The sequence below is a fragment of the Prionailurus bengalensis genome, chromosome C1, assembly GCF_016509475.1.
Source record: "Prionailurus bengalensis isolate Pbe53 chromosome C1, Fcat_Pben_1.1_paternal_pri, whole genome shotgun sequence".
NCBI lineage: Eukaryota > Metazoa > Chordata > Mammalia > Carnivora > Felidae > Prionailurus > Prionailurus bengalensis.
Window position 1 is genome coordinate 42,783,533 of NC_057345.1, and position 17,548 is coordinate 42,801,080.

Below are 17,548 nucleotides of genomic sequence, written 5' to 3' on the forward strand. Positions count from 1 at the left end.
CAGACTCACAATCTGCGAGATCATGACTTTAGCCCAAGTTGGACATTCAACCAACTAAGCCACCCAGGTACCCCTTTGTTGTTATTTTGATCACTTCCTCACTTTCTAGCACATGGAGATGTTTTAGGCTTCATATACTTTCCTGTTCCTAGCCCTTCTGGCATTTCTACTAGGAGCCCTGGTTCCTCTTATTAAGCCAATATCTGAGTACTAGGTTTGTTCATAGTTGTTGGGGTATCTTTGTTGTTGTTGTTGTTGTTTAATGTGTATTTTGAGAGAGAGAGAATGAGAGGACGGGAGGGGCAGAGAGAGAGGGAGAGAGAGAGAGAGAAAGAATACCAAGCAGGCTCTATGCTGCCAGTGCAGAACTCAATGTGGGACTTGAACTCAAGAACTGTGAGATCATGACCTGAGCTGAAATCAAGAGTCAGACACTTAACCAACTGAGCCACCCAGGCAGCCCTGCATATTTTTGTTTTTAAGTCCCTTTTGGGAAACAGGGCTAAGGAGATATATGAAATAAGTTTCAGAGTAATACTTCCAAATGTCCATCCTCACACCATTCTCCTTTGCCTTTCTGCGTTCTTTACTTGCATCTCCTCTTTTCCACAGTGAGAACCTTGGTTCTCAAAACATTGGCACATTTGCTTCATCCTACAGTATACGTAAAAGAGTTTTCAGAATTGGTATACCCATACTATAGTGGAACACAAGCCTGTTAAAAAGAATTGAAAATTTATTTGCAGTACCTTCCCCCGCCAGACTGAGGGTTTAATCAAGGTACTAAGCAGATGTATTTAGGTTCTCTTATTTCCTCTTCTTACACAATAGGTAGTATATACTTTGTATTTATTACTTAACAATATGTCTTGAAAATCACCCCATGTCAGTTCATATTTCCATTCCTTTTTTCTTCTTCTTTTTTAAAAAATAATCTTTACCCCCAATATAGGGCTCAAACTCAGGACCCTGAGATCAAGAGGCACATGCTCTACTGACTGAGCCAGTCAAACACCCCTATATTTCCATTCTTTTAAGTTTTTTGGATGACAAAACATACGTAACATAAAATTTACCATCTTAACCATATTTAAGTGTACAGTTCAATGGTATTAAACACCTTCATAAAGTTGTGCAACCATTACCACCATCCATTTCCATAGCTCTTTTCATCTTGAAAAACTGAAACTATGTACCCATTAAACACTAACTCCTCATTCCCTCCTCTCTCCAGACCCTGGTAACCCCGATTCTACTTTCTGTTTCTGTGATTTTGCCTAAGTACATAAGTGGAATCATACAGTATTTTTGTGATTGGCTTATTTCATTAGCATAAATGTCCTCAAGGTTCATTTGTTGTAACATATTGCAGAATTACTTTCTTTTTTAAGGTTGAATTAAGTGTGTTATGTATATACCACATTTTGCTTATCCATTTATTGTCGATGGACCCTTGGGTTGGTTCCATGTTACTTCCAGCTATTATGAATAATGCTGCTGTCAATAAGGCTATTCATAAATCTTTTTGAGACCCCATGTATCTTTTTGAGATCTTGTCAACACTTATTATTTACTGTTTCTGAACAGTAATGATCCTAGTGGGTATCTCTTTGAAGTTTTGATTTGCATTTCCCTACTGATGAGTGATTATTAAGCATGTTTCATGAGCTTATTGACCATTTGTTTGTCTTCTTTGGAGAAAGGTCTGCTCAAGTCCTTTGCCCATTTTTGAGTGGGTTTACTTGTTTTTCATTATTGAGTATAGAAGTTCTTAATATATTGTGAATCTTAATCCCTTACCAGAGATATGATTTGCTGATATTTTCTTTCTGTGAGTTGCCTTTTTACTGTTGATGTTATCTTCTGATGCACAAAACTTTAAAAAATTTTAGGTCTTATATATTATATATATATATATTTTCTTTTGTTGCCTGTCTTTGGTATCCTATGCAATAAGTCATTGCCAAATCCATTGTCATGAAGTTTTTGCCCTTTGTATCCTTTTAAGAGTTTTATAGTTTTAGGTCTTACATTTAGGTCTTTGATCCATTTTAATTTTTTTATATATAAAGAGCCTCCAACTTTAGTCTTTTGCGTATGCATATCCAGTTTACTCAGCACAATTTCTTGAAAAGATTGTGCTTTCCTTGTTGAATGATCATGGCATCCTTGTAAAAGTCATTTGACCATATATATACTAAGGATTATTTGGGGGCTTTCTATTCTATTCCATTGGTATATATGTCTGTTTTTATGCCTTTAATATCTTTTAGTAGTGTTTTGTAGTTTTCACCATATAAGTCACCTCCTGGGTTAATTCCTAAGTACTTTATTATATTATTATAAATGGAATTATTTTCATAATTTCCTTTGCAGATTGTTGTTATTATATAGAAATGTGGCTGATTTTTGCTTGTTGACTTTGTGTCCTGCGATTCTTTTTAGTTTCCTTTATTAGGGCTAATAGCTTTTTGTGTGTGTGTGTGGAATCTTTAAGGGGTTTCTGCATATAAGTTTATATTACCTGCAAACAAAGATAATTTTACTTTTTCCTTTGCAATTTGGATGTCATTTGTTTCATTTTCTTGCCTGATTACTCTAGCTAGGACTTCCAGTACTATGTTCCGTAGAAGTCATGAAAGTAGGTATCCTTGTCTGTTCTTGATCTTAGAGTAAATGCTTCCAGTCTTCCACCATTGAATATGATGTTCACTACAGGTTTTTTATACATGGCTTTTATTAAGTTGAGGTAATTCCCTTTGAATTCCAGTTTATTGAGTGTTTTTGCCATGAAAGGGTGTTGTCAAGTGTTTTTTCTATGTTAATTGAAATAATTATGTTTTTTCCCTTCATTCTGTTAATGTGTGTTATATTAATCAATTTCCATATGTTAAGCCATCCTTGCATTCCAGGAATAAATCTCACTTGGCCATGGTATATAATCCATTTCATATGCTGCTGTATGTAGTTCGCTTATATTTTGTTGAATTTTGAATCACTGTTCTTTAAGTGTATTTCTCTTTAGTTTTCTTGTATCTTTTTCTGGTTTTGGTATCAGGGTAATGCTAGCCTCATAGAATGACTTAGGAAGGGTTTTTCTTCAATTTTTAACCTTTGAGAAGGATAGGTATCACTTCTTAAATGTTTGGTAGAATTTATTAACAAAGCCATCAGATCTAGGACTTCTGTTTGTGAGGAGATCTTTAATTACTGATCCTATGTCCTTACTAAGTTACAGGTCTCTTAAAATTTCCATTTCTTCAGGATTTCGTCTTGTTAAGTGTTGTGTTTCTTGAAACTTGCCTATTTCATCTAAGTTACTCAATTTGTTGGGGCATAACTGTTCATAGTATTCTTAAAATTTTTTTAAATTTCTTTGTGATTAGTAGGAATGTTCCCACATTCATTTCAGATTTTAGTATTTTGAGTTCTGTCTTTTTTCTTAATCCGTCTGGGAGCTAGTGGTTTGTTAATTTCATTTGTTCAAAGAACCAACTTTTGGTTTTACTAAGTTACTCTATTTGTCTATTCTGTATTTCATTTATTTCTGCTATAATCATTATTATTTCCTTCATTCTGCTAGCTTTGGGTTTAATTTGTTCTTTTTCTTTTTCCTTAAGTTGTAAAGATAAGTTGTTGACTTGATTTTTTCTTGTTTTTCTTGTTCTTATCTCTTTTTAAGTTTATTTATTTTGAAAGAGAGGGAAAAGTAAAGAAGAGAGAGAGAGAGAGAGTAGGTGCAAGCAGAGGAGAGACAGAGAATTCCAAGCAAGCTCTGTACAATGCAAGACTTGATCTCACGAACCGCAAGGTCATGGCCTGAGCTGAAATCAAGAGTCAGACACTTAACTAAGTCACCCAGGTGCCTCTTCCTGTTTTCTTCTCTTTTTTCTTTTTTTTAAGTTTATATATTTATTTTGAGAGAGAAAGAAAGTGAGCAGGGCAAGGGCAGAGAGAGAGGAGTCAAAGGATCCGAAGCGGGCTCTGTGCCGACAGCAGAGAGACCAGTGCAGGGCTCAAACTCATGAATTGTGTGATCATGACCTGAGCTGTAGTCTGACGCTTAACCGACTGAGCCATCCAGGCACCCCATCTTGTTTTCTTAATGTAAACATTTATAGCTATAAATTTCCCTCTTAGCACTGCTTTCCCTGGGTCCTACCAGGTTTAGTATTCTGCGTTTTTGTTTTTATTTGCCTTTAAATATTTTCTAATTTCCCTGTGATTTCTGATTTGATCCATTGGTTATTTAAGAGTGTGTTATCTAATTTCCATAAATTTGTAAATTTTCCAGTTTTACTTCTATTATTTCTAACTTCATCTTGTTGTCAGAAAAGACACTTTGTATGATATCTGTTTTTAAAAATCTGTAGAGACCTAATTTCTGCTCTGACACATGGTCTCTCCTGGAAAAGTCCCACGTGCACCTTAAAGGCTGTGGATGCTGGTATCGTTGGGTAGAGTGTTTTGCATATGTCTGTTAGATCTAATTGGTTTATTGTGTTAAGTCCTTTGTTTCCTTACTTCTGTCTGGTTCTATCCATTATGGAGTGGGTTATTGAAGTCTCCATTATTGTAGAAATGTCTGTTTCTCCCTTTAATTCTGTCAGTTTTTGTGTCATGTTTTTGGTTTGTTTTGTTTTGTTTTGAGAGAGAGAGAGAGACAGAGACAGAGACAGAGAGACAGAGAGAATGAGCTGGCAAAGGGGAGGGGCAGAGGGAGAAGTAGAAAGAGAATCTTAAGCAGGTTCCATGCTCAGAGCAGAGCCTGATGCAGGGCTCTATCTCACCACCGTGAGATCATGACCTAAGCTGAAATCAAGAGTTGGATGCTGAACTGACTGAGCCATCCAGGTGCCCCTATGTGTCATATGTTTTAATAGTCTGTCATTAGATACATCAGTGTGTATACTTATTATATCTTCTTGCTGTACTGCACCTTTTATTGATATATAATGTCTTGCTTTGTCTCTTGTAACCTCTTCTGATTTTAAAGTCTATTTTGTCTGACAGTAGTATAGTCACCCCTGCTGTCTTTTGGTTATATTTGCATGGAATGTTTTTTTTTCCATCCTTTCATTTTCCATCTAGCTATGTCTTTGGATCTGAAGTGAGTCTCTTGTAGATAGTGTATAGTTGGATCATATGTTTAATTCATTCTTCCAATCTTTGTCTTTTGATTGTAGCATTTAATCCATCTACATTTAAAGTAATTAGTGATAAGGAGGGACTTATGTCATTTTGCTCTTTGGTTTCTATATGTTTTGCAGCTTTTTTTGTTTCTCATCTCCTGCATTACTATTTTCCTTTTGTTCAGCTGATTTTTTTATAATGAAATGTTTAAACTCCTTTCTCATTTCCTTTTGTGTATTTTCTGTAACAGTTTTCTTTGTGGTTATCGTGGAGATTACATTTAATATCCTAAAGTCACAATACTCCAATTTGAGTATCAGCTTCACTTCAGTGACCTAAAACACTGCTCATTTACATCTCCATTCTCACCCCTTTTAATCAATGATATCCCCAAATTATATCATTATGCATTTTTTGCCCCAGAGTATAAAAATTGATAATTCAAGTTATAATAACACTAGCTTTTAGAATAATAATTTTTTTTTTTTTTTTTTTAGCAAATGTATTCGTTTCTTAAATCATGTAGAAAACAAAAAGTTACAAACCAGTTTTTGGTTTTTTTGTTTTTTGTTTTTTTGTTTTTTTTGTTATTTTTGAGTAATCTCTACACCCAACATGGGGCTTGAACTCATGACCCTGAGATCAAGAGTCACATACTGTACCAACTTAGCCAGCCAGGTGCTCCTACAAACCAGTGTTAATATATCACTAGTTTTGTTTTGTTTTTGTTTTAGTGTTTTATTTATTTTTGAGACAGAGACAGAACACGAGTGGGGGAGGGACAGAGAAGGAGGGAGACACAGAATCAACAACAGGCTCCAGATTCTGAGCTGTCAGCACAGAGCCTTATGTGGGGCTCGAACTCATGAACCAGAGAGATCATGACCTGAGACGATGTTGGACGCTTAACTGACTGAGCCACCTAGGTGCCCCAATATATCACTAGTTTTTTTTTTTTTTTTTTTTTTAATTTTTTTTCAACGTTTATTTATTTTTGGGACAGAGAGAGACAGAGCTTGAACGGGGGAGGGGCAGAGAGAGAGGGAGACACAGAATCGGAAACAGGCTCCAGGCTCTGAGCCATCAGCCCAGAGCCCGACGCGGGGCTCGAACTCACGGACCGCGAGATCGTGACCTGGCTGAAGTCGGACGCTTAACCGACTGCGCCACCCAGGCGCCCCTATCACTAGTTTTTTAAATGGACCATGTATATACCTCTGTTGAGATCTTTATTACCTCAGATGGCTTATTACTGTCTAGTGTTACTTTATTTTACTCTGCAGGACTCCTTTGAGCATTTCTTTTTTTTTTTTTTTTTTAATTTTTTTTTTTTCAACGTTTATTTATTTATTTTTTGGGACAGAGAGAGACAGAGCATGAACGGGGGAGGGGCAGAGAGAGAGGGAGACGCAGAATCGGAAACAGGCTCCAGGCTCTGAGCCATCAGCCCAGAGCCTGACGCGGGGCTCGAACTCACGGGCCGCGAGATCGTGACCTGGCTGAAGTCGGACGCTTAACCGACTGCACCACCCAGGCGCCCCTCCTTTGAGCATTTCTTACAGGACAGGTTTAGTGATAATGAATTTCTTCAACTTTTTTTTTTATCTGGGAATGTCTTGATTTCTCCCTTACATTTGAAGGACAGTTTTGCTGGATATAGGATTCTTGGTTAACAGGGTTTTTTTTCTTTTAACAATTCAAACATATCTGTTTTCCCACTGTCTTCTGCCCTTTAAAGTTTCTGATGAGAAATCTGCAGATAATCTCATCAGGGATCCCTTATGTATGATGCTTTGCTTCTCTTGCTGCTTCCAAGATTTTCTTTGTCTTTAGCCTTCAAAAATTTGATTATAATGTGTCTTGGTGTGAGTATTCTTGAGTTCATCTTACTCTAGATTTCCTAGGATATTTATATTAATGTCTTTAATCAAATTTGGGAATTTTTCAGTCATATTTTCTTCAGATATTCTCTCAGCCCCTCTCTTTGTCTTCTTCTGGGATGCCCACAATGTGTAGTTTGGTCTGCTCCTTGGTATTTCATAGGTTCCTGAGGGTCTCTTCACATTTTTTTTTCATCTTTTTGCTTTTTGTTCCTCTGACTACTCATTTCTGTTGTCCTGCTTTCGAATTGGTTGATTCTTCTGTCTGGTGAAATCTGCCTTTGAATCCCTCTAGTGAAGTTTTCGTTTCAGTTATTGTACTTTTCAGCTCAAGAATTTCTTTTCTTTTTCTTTTTCCTTTTTTTAAAAAAAATTTTTAAAATATTTGCTTATTTTTGAGAGAGAGAGACAGAGTGTGAGCAGGTTAGGGACAGAGAGAGAGGGAAACACAGAATCCAAAGCAGGCTCCACGCTCTGATCTGTCAGCAGAGAGCCTGACGCGGGGCTTGAACCCACGAACCGTAAGATCATGACCTGAGCTGATGTTGGATGCTTAACTGACTGAGCCACCCATGTACCCCTTCTTTTTCTTTTTTATGATTTCTGTCTGTATTGATTTTTTTCTCTTTTGCTCATGCATCATTTCCTTGACTTTATGTATATCTTCCTTTAGTTCTTTGAACATCTGCAAGACAGTTGTCTAGAAGTCTTTCCTAGTAGATTTGCCATCTGTTTTTTTTTTTTTATAAGGACAGTTTCTCTTGATTCCTTTTTCTTTCAAATGAGGCATACTTCCTTAATTGTTTGTATGCCTTATGATTTTTTTTTCTTGTTAAAAACTGGACATTTGAAACTTATAATATGGTAGCTCTAGAAATTAGATTGTCTCCTTTCCCTAGGGTTGGCTGTTTTGTTACTGTGTTTGTTTTTGTTTTGTTTTGACCTGTGCCAGATATCAACCTGAAGTATAAACTTAAAGGTCTTTTTAGGTCTTCTCTGAATCTTTCTTGGGTCTGTGCAGTCACTTTGGAATTTTCTCTGTATATGCATTTGTTTTGAATGTTTTAGTCTTTAATGTCTGGCTTCCCAAATTAGAAAAAGAGTAAAAGGAAGACAAGGGGGATATAAAGGACACTGGCCCTTTAACTTCCCTGGAAGTCAGTTTGCTTGGAGGGAGAGGTGCAGCGATAGTGGCTTCTCACCTGCGTCCTGTACCCTGTTCTCAGAAGCAGCATTCTGTGATCAGAACACATATCCCTGATAATTGGGAGTCATGATCCTTTTTCCTTTCTTGGCTCCTACAAGCCAAGTGCATGCTGCCCTGGATTATTTCTGGGGGCTGATGGGTGGGGGTGGACAGCTGTTACTGTGCTAAGAGCTGAAATAGATGGAAACGAATCACAATTTCCTGTCTAAGGCTTCTCTGGGAAATTGCAAGCCTTTGATAAACTCCTGGGTTCTGACATAGTTATATCAGACAGATAATTTCCCAATGTACTTGTTGACTATGTGGGGACACAGATCTATGATTAAATATGTTAAATGTTCACCATCTGTCCTTTTGCTAGAGTTACCTCCGTCATCTCTTGGTTACTGTATGAAACTTACTCTCTAGCAGATTTTCCAGGAAGGAGATTTGTGTCCTATTCTCTGAGTTCTTATTATTCAGTATTTTATATTTTTATAACCTTGATATTTGAAGTATAGCTTGGCTGAATACAAACTCCTTTTTTACCCTTTTCTTTCCTGGTTTCTTGAAAATTCTCCACTGTTGACTTGCTTTGTATGTTGCTTTTTAAGTTCCGTGACAATCTAATTCTCTGTGTTATTTATTTGATCTTTTTATGTGGAAGCCCTGCAGATTGTTTTTTTCTTTATCTTTAAACTTAATCTTTGTACTCTGATATGTCTCAGACGATCTCAGTTAGTTGTCCCTGGTACTGGGTGGATCCTTTCAATGTATTGATTTAGGTCTTTTTAAAAATTATTTCTGGAAAGTTTTTCTAGATAATAGTTTTAAATATTAGTTTTCCCCTAAGGACCTTCAAATATATACATCTTGGATCTTCTTTGTCTTTTTTCCATAACAACACTCAATCTTAGACCATTTGTACTCTTTTCTTTCTTTTTGTTTTAAGTTTATTTATTTATTTTGAGAGAGAGAGAGAAAGACAGAGCACATGAGCAGAGGGTGGACGAGGGGCAGAAGAGAGGGAGAGAAAGACTCCCAAGTAGGCTCTGTACCACCAGCAGAGTACAATGTGGTGCTTGAACCCATGCACCGTGAGAGCATGACTTGAGCCAAAGTCAAGAGCTGGACCCTTAACCAACTGAGCCACCCAGGAACCCCTGTACTTCTTTCTTTTTAAAAAATTTTGTTTTCTTGCATTTCTTTTCATTACTAAATTTTTATTCAAATCCACGCTTCCTTGGGTGCCTTGTAACTTAGTTTTTATATTTGATATGATTTTGTCTTTTTCTTTCCTGAGTTTAATCAACCATTGTCTCATCTTTTCATTGAGGGTATTTTTTCATATCCCCAAATGCTTACGGAGAATATTTAATTCAGATTAGTGCTGTGTTAAAATTTTCTTCTGATTTGTTGTTGGTTTATAGGAAGAAATGCTGCTTAGAAATTTCTTATAAATAGCTATATATGGAATTGGTTTGAATTTTTTATTTTTTTGGCATTTAATGGACATAGCTCCTACTTGAGAAGCATTGTCCATTAGTGATGTCAATCAGTGATGTGAGGTTTCTTCAGTGATAATGATACTACTGGTCATGGTAGAGTGGAGAGGGGATTGTTTTCATTTTACAAGATTCTGAATTTTCCCCTTTATTTTCTTCTCCACTACCCAGGAATGCTGAAAATTGGGTCATACTTAGTTTTATTTGCATTGCTTATTAATTTTATGTTTTGGATCATGGTGGGGGGGGGGGATACCATTATCCTCCAGACCCAACGTCTATATGTAGATTTTTTAAAGTTATTATTTAGGTGGTAGCAAGAAAGAATTGTGTTAATATTTAATAAATAAAAAGTAATACTACAAAAAAAGTCCTTTTCCCTTCCATTTTAGTTATTTTATGTGGCCTTTTACCTTTCTCCTATTACCTAATTTATTCTATATGAGTACTTAGAAAACATATGCAGTCATGGTTATTGATTGTTTAAAAATTTATATGCCACCCATTATTCAGTTGAAGTCTTTTTTTTTTTTTTTGAAGTCTTAACTGTAATACAGTTGTAGGGAGATGGCATTTCACTTTAGCTCCATCACTGAATTGGTTTGTTAAAATTAGCACCATACTTCATCTCTCTGACCCCATCTGTAAAAATGGGATTGAGGAGACCGTTTACCTATTAGAATTCAATAAGAGTAACTTTGTAATGCACCTGGAACACTGAATTGAATACCTGTCATTGTTTCTAACACTCAAAACCCCTTAAAAACCTGAATAGTGAAACCTATTGGTAATATTTTTGTTTTTCAGGTTGCTGGAGGAGCCAATATGAGCCAGATTTCAGAAGCACTGAGTCGATACAGGAATAGGTCATGTTTTATGAAGGAAGCCCTTTACAGGCTCTTCACAGAGACGTTTTCAATGCAGGTAACCATGCCTGCGATTTTAAAGGTAACTATACCTCAGAAAGGTAGTTTTTGTTACCACTTTTTACTTAGTTCATTAAAGCTGTTCACAAAACACTGACTGCAGTAATTTATATGCCTTATTCTATAGTGAGCCACAGTACCCTCACAGAGAAAGGAAAACAATTGTTAGACTTAACTACTAGACCATTTCTCATTTTGAGCATCTGAATCAATTAGAATCATCCAGCGTTTTGATTTTACCTGAGAAGGGTCTATAGGAGCACTGTACTATTTTGCCTACAATAAGAGATATAATTTATAAACACAAAGTCACTTTGCCCTAAATGTTGTTTCTTATTCATTCATTCATTTGGTTACTCTTTGTTTTTTATTTAAAAAATAATGTTTTTTAAATGTTTACTTATTTTTGACAGAGACAGAGTGCGAGTGGGGGAGGGGCAGACACAGAGGGAGACACAGAATCCAAAGCAGGCTCCAAAGTCTGAGCTGTCAGCACAGAGCCCAACGCGGGGCTCAAACTCACGAGCTGCGAGATCATGACTTGAGCCAAAGTCAGACACTTAACCGACTGAGCCACCCAGGCACTCCATTTGTTTACTCTTTAAAATCTAACCTCTGGTTTTCTAAAAGAAAACATCAGTATCTCCAACAAGAACAGAGCAAAATGTAATAATTGAAGGTGGCCAAATCTACCATTTAAAGTATTTTGTGAATAAAGTAAAATTACCAGTATTGGTAGGTCCAGGCTTTGGTTTACAGAAGAATGAATTTTTTTTTTTATTTTTATGTTTATTTATTTTTGAGAGAGAGAGGAAGACAGAGGATCTGAAGCGGGCTCTGTGCTAAGAGTGGAGAGCCCGATGTGGGGCTCAAACTCATGATCCGTGAGATCACGACCTGAGCCAAAGTTGGACGCTTAACTGACTGAGCTGCCCAGGCACCCCTACAGAATGAATTTATTTTAAATTTTATTGGAAGTATTAAGTGGTTTGGGAAAGAAAACTGCAGTTATTTAGAGTGAAATGTAACGTGGAAATGAAGAGTCTTAAAGTCACTGTGTCTTTATTATTTGTAATTCTCTGCATTTCCTTAAAAATATGGATATTTCTGCCTCATGCGAGATTAGATTTGTTCATAACCTAAAAGCAGCACTGTATAAAGAGAAAAAATTCTGGACTTTTCCCATTTGTAATGATACTGAATTTGGTGTTCTAAAAGTCCATTTCATATCAAAGATTCTATGATTTTTGAAAACCATGGGTTTTTTAAAATTATTTCTGCATTTTTTTTTTTAAACGTTTATTCATTTTTGAGACAGAGACAGAGCATGAACAGGGCAGGGTCAGAGAGAGGGAGACCCAGAATCCGAAACAGGCTCCAGGCTCTGAGCTGTCAGCACAGAGCCCGACACGGGGCTCGAACTCACGGACTGCGAGATCATGACCTGAGCCGAAGTCGGCCGCCCAACCGACTGAGCCACCCAGGCACCCCAATTTCTGCATATTTAATTTGCAGATGATGGCAATCCAATGAAATCCTAGGAGCAGTTTAGCAATATAGACAACAGTCATTTTTTTCTCTAGTAGAATGTGTCCCAGGTCTGTGTCTGTCTGTAGGCTCCATTACTTCATGCAGCTGTCAGAGTGAGGGGCTCTGGTCTCTTAAAATCATGGTTCATGCAAGTATCAGCAGACTAGTTTCTGAGGTAGATAGGGATGATTATTATCCCTGTTGGATAGACAAAACAGATTGCTTTGTCCTTAAATGTTAGAGCAGGGATGGTCTGAGGTTAGAATGGCACCTCCATTTTACATGAGTGTTGTAGGTCTTTCACAGTTTGTCTTCCAGTTACCTTTCTAATGTTATGCTTTACCATTTTTCAAATGCTTTCAAAATTTCTGTTAAATTCAAATTTTCTCCTCCGCTAATGGATTCATCCCATCCTTTTGTTTATTTTGTGTATTTCCTTATCACCTTTCCCTTCCTTGGGAATCTCCTCTTCATTTCATCCCTACCTCCATCTTCTTCTGTCCAAATCTTAGCTGCAACCCTGCTTAAATATGCTCTCTGAAAGAAGTCTTCTGATTCCATACCAGAAATGATTGCTGCCTCCACAGTGACCTTAGGCAGCACTTTATGTATACTTCTTTTATGATGCTTTCTTTTTTCCAGTTTCATGTTTTGATAGCCCTCACAGTATCCTTTGTTTACATACCTTATTTTTCTCAAAAGGCTTTATGTTAAGGAATTAGGGTGTAAGTAATTCATGTTTGTGTCCCCTGTAGTGCTTATCACAATGCTTTGTATGGAGTGAGGTTCGATAAAGGATTATGAAATTACTGAGGAAACAGAAGTCCAAAGAAGGGAAGTGACTTGCCTTTAGTCACAGAGCTAGTTAATGGCTGCATTTGGATTGGAAGGTATTGCTGGTGTCCTAAAATAATAAATGCTGAGGATAGGGAAAATCTGTTACTTTCTGGCCCAATGAACAGATATTTTTGCCAATTAACACAAAAACAAGACAGTTTAAAGAATGCTAATGTTGTCATATGCCACTAAAAACAAGTTCATCTTCAGCTTGTGGCTGTAGGAATGAGGAATCATCCATTGGATTTGCCAGTGCAGTTCACAGCCAGTGCTTGCGCCCTCAACTTAACACGCCAGGGCCTGGCCAGGGGGATGCCTGTTCGTCTGTTGTCAGAGGTCACCTGTCTGCTTTTCAAGGCTCTGAAAAATTTCCCCCATTACCAGCAGGTAATTTGAATTGAATACTTGACTGTGCTTCTTACTTCAGGGCAAATACATGAAAAAAATTATTAGTATTATTATTAGTTTTAGCATTATTTTCTTTTAATTTTTCATCCTACCTGAAAGAATGAGAGAGAGAATAAATAAGGAATTTATATTTGTTATAGAAAAAAATAGCAAATTTGGATAAGCAGTTGGGTTCAAATTTTTAAAATTTCTCAAAAACCAGTTACCCAGAAACCCATGTACTATTAACACTTCAGTACATCGTTATAAGCTTAACATCATATGTGAAAGTTAACTTGAATTGAATCATAGATCTAAATATAAAAGGTAAAACCCTAAAACTTGTAGAAGAAAACATAGGAGAAAATATTTGTGACCTTGAAGTAGGCAAAGTTTTCTTAGGATACAAAAAGCACATATCATGAAAGAAAAATAATAAATTTAGAATTCATCAAAATAAGCTTCTCACACACATACACAAATTGAAAAGGGTGAGCTGTGGGCTGGGAAAAATGTTTATTTTGTATATATGAGAAAAGACTTTTATAGAAAATATAAAAAAAAAACTCTTAGTAACACAAGATAAACCAATTTTTTTAAAAGGCAAAAGATTTGAGCACTTTACCCAAGAATACATGCAGATGACAAATGAGTATGTAAGAAGATGCTCAGTGTGTTTAGTTATTAAAACCACATTGAGATACCACTGCATACCTAGTACTACTACACACTAGATTGGTTGAAATCAAAAGTGTTGGCAGGGGTGTGGAGCAACTGAGATTCTCACATATTGATGTGAAGAATGTAAAATGATGCAATTACCAGTTTGACGTTGGCTTACAAAGTTAGACATATACCTTCTACACTACCTAGTCATTCCACTACTAGAGAAATGAAATCATATATTCATACAGAGACTTCTACATGAATGTTCATAATATCTTTATTCATAATATATCTCCTAAAACTGAAAACTTTTCAGTTGTTCAGCAACAGATGAATAGATAAATTGTGGTATGTTCGTATAGAAAAATACTATTTGGCAATAAAAAGGAAAAAAGTACTCATGTGCAATATGGATGAATCTCAAAAACATTATATACTGAGCAAAATAAGCCAGACCCAGAAGAGTAGATACCATATGATTCCATTTATGTGAAACTTGAGAAAAGATTAGTCTCTTAGGACAATGTAATTTTCTGGGGTTGAAGCCTGTGAGGTTAAGATTGACTGGAAGGTCATGCAGTGCAACTCTTTGGGGTGATGGAAATATTTTTTATCTTAACTATGGTGATGGTGGATGGTAGTGGTTACACAGCTGTATCAATTTGTCAAATCTAATTGAAGTATGTACTTAAAATGTAAAATTTTTAAAATACAATAAGGAAGGTGGTTTTTCCTCATAAAAAAAAAAATCTATTTCTACTTTCTGTTGAGAAGTTGGAAGCTCCTTCGCAGTTTGGTGTTAATTCCTACATGGAAGGCATCAGTTGGAGTAAGAACTGCCCCTATAAGAGGCCATTAATTCTCGTTTGCCGTAATTCCTACAACTGCTCTGCTCTGTCACATTCAGCCCACTTCACTTGTTTGTTACTGCCCAGTTCCTGTTGGCATTTCAGGCTTGCTGGCCCTGCCTCTTAAACTACTTCAGTCATACAGGCCTACTTATTATGGCCTTTCAAAGAAATGGTATGTTTTTCTATTCCTACAACTTTCCCATGAGGCTTTCTCTTTCTTTCCTGTCTCTAATGGCCCAGTTTCATCCCTGCTGGTTCTTAGGTAGCAGGTATAACTCTATCACATAGTTATGAGAGATCTGGTAAGGACATTTGTAGATGGCCCAGGCTTCAGGTAATTGATTTAGACTGACCCATAGTCAGGCCATTGGGGTTCAGGAGAAAAGACCCCACTTTGTCAAAAAAAAAAAAAAAAGGTAGGGGGAGGATTGTTCTTTAGGCAGAGGTAAATGTGACAGAGTAAGATTAAATGAACTTGGAAGTACACAGAGGCAGGTACACAGTGAGCTCTCAGTAAATGCCTAGAATCTTTATTTAGAATGGGGTATACCTTTGCTCAAAATTATTTTTCTTTATTCCCTTAAAGTTACAGAAGAATTGTCTTCTCTCCTTAACTAATTCCAGGATTCTTGTGGATGTTCCATTTGACAGGCAAGTATAAAACTTGGTCATCTGATTTTGGGGTGTTGACTAGTGTTACTCTGAACATTGTTGGCTTTGGTTATTAGCTTATTAGCAAGGGTTTGATTAAGGCTGGGCTAAGGTGTTTGAGGAGAATGTTCTGTTGAGCCTCTTCCACAGAGGTGATTAGAAGTACCCTACAGATGACCCTTGAAAAAATGCAGGGATTAGGGACACTCACACTACACCCCCGCCCGTCAAAACGCATGTATAATTCTGACTCAACCAGAACTTTACTAGTAGCTTGCTATTGACTGAAAAGCCTTAGTGATAAAATAGTCGATTAACATGTATTTTGTATGTTAAATATTATATATTATATTCTACATTAAAGTAAGCTAGAGAAAAGAAAATGTTATTAAGAAAATCATAAAGAAGGGGCACCTAGGTGGCTCAATCAGTTAAGCATCTGACTCTTGATCTAGGCTCTGGTCCTGATCTCGCTGTGGATTGAGCTCTGCATTGGGCTCTGTGCTCTGACAGGCAGTCTGCTTGGGATTCTCTCCTCTCCCTCTGCCCCTCCCCCATGCTCTCCCCAAAAATAAATAAATATTTTTTTAAAAAGAAAAAATCATAAATAGAAAACAATACATTTATAGTACTGTACTGTATTTATTGATACCAAAAGTTTATATTATCTACTTCTAAGGTGAAACTTCTGTCAGTACCTATATCAATATCATCTACAAAACACTGTAGATGTTTTATGTATTACTAACGCTAGATATCAAAAATGAAAAGATAATGTGGGGTATCTGGCTGTCTTAGTAGAGTGTGTGACTTGATCTCAGGGTCATGGAATTCAAGCCCTACATTGGCGGTAGAGTTTACTTAGGTTTTTCTTTTTCTTTTTTTTTTTTTTTTTTAAATGTTTTATTTATTTTTGAGAGAGAGACAGCATGAGCAGGGGAGGGGCAGAGAGAGAGGGAGACACAGAATCCGAAGCAGGCTCCAGGCTCCAAGCTGTCCTCACAGAGCCTGACACAGGGCTTGAACACAAGAACTGTGAGATCATGGCTGGAGCCAAAGTCAGCCACCCAACCAGCTGAGCCACCTAGGTGCCCCGAGTTTACTTAGGAAGGAAGGAAAGAAGGAAAGATAGTGTGAAAAATATTATTTACAAGTGTATTCATGCATTGATAATGAAGAAGCGGCAATATGATTGCTTTATGGTAGTATAGTATAATCAATGAATTGTTTCATGGTAGCCTAGCCTTACACTAATGAATGAATTGCTGTAAAATTTTCATGGCATAGAGTAAAGCAGTCATATTTATCATACAGTGTTGGAAACATTGTTACTTTAAAAAAAAAAAAAAACCTACTGGGGTGCCTGGGTGGCTTAGTAGGTTGAGCATCTGACTTTGGCTCAGGTCATGGTCTCACAGTTTGTGAGTTCGAGCCCTGCCTTGGGCTCTGTGCTGACAGCTCAGAGCCTGGAGCCTGCTTCTGATTCTGTGTCTCTTTCTCTCTCTGCCCCTCCCCCACTTGTGCTCTGTCTCTCAAAAATAAATAAATGTAAAAAAAAAAAAACAAATTAAAAAAAAAACAACTACTTGCCTTTGATAATAGGCTGAAATGCAGTTTCTTCAGTTATGGCAGAGGCATATTATATGGTAATGTAATTCTTGGAAAGCAAAATTACAAAATGATAAGAAAACTAACATGTTTTTAATCTTATATTAAATATCACTTACCTTATGCTCTATAAGGGTAGGCTGTCCACTTCCATGCAAGTCTTGCATGTGATGTTGTACATCCTGAATACTTAGGCATTAATAAGGACACAGACACCTCTCATACAATTCTTGCTATACAGTTATTAGATGTTCATGTGAAGATACATACACAACAGAGAGGTTTATTAACTGTAGGCATGATGATTATTTACTGCTCATTAAGTAGAATTGGATCATCATAAAGGTCTTCATCCTCATTGTTTTCATGTTGACCAGGCTGAGGAGAA

At 36.7% G+C, this 17,548-nt stretch overlaps 1 protein-coding gene across 1 annotated transcript in view; it reads left to right on the forward strand.

The window, feature by feature from the left end:
- The window catches only part of ZYG11A (zyg-11 family member A, cell cycle regulator), a 74,957-nt gene that overhangs the window by 35,023 nt on the left and 22,386 nt on the right, over positions 1 to 17,548 (forward strand). The window contains 3 exon segments of the mRNA XM_043573339.1: positions 10,512 to 10,652; positions 13,208 to 13,384; positions 15,488 to 15,552. Coding sequence (XP_043429274.1) covers positions 10,512 to 10,652; positions 13,208 to 13,384; positions 15,488 to 15,552 — 383 coding nt within the window.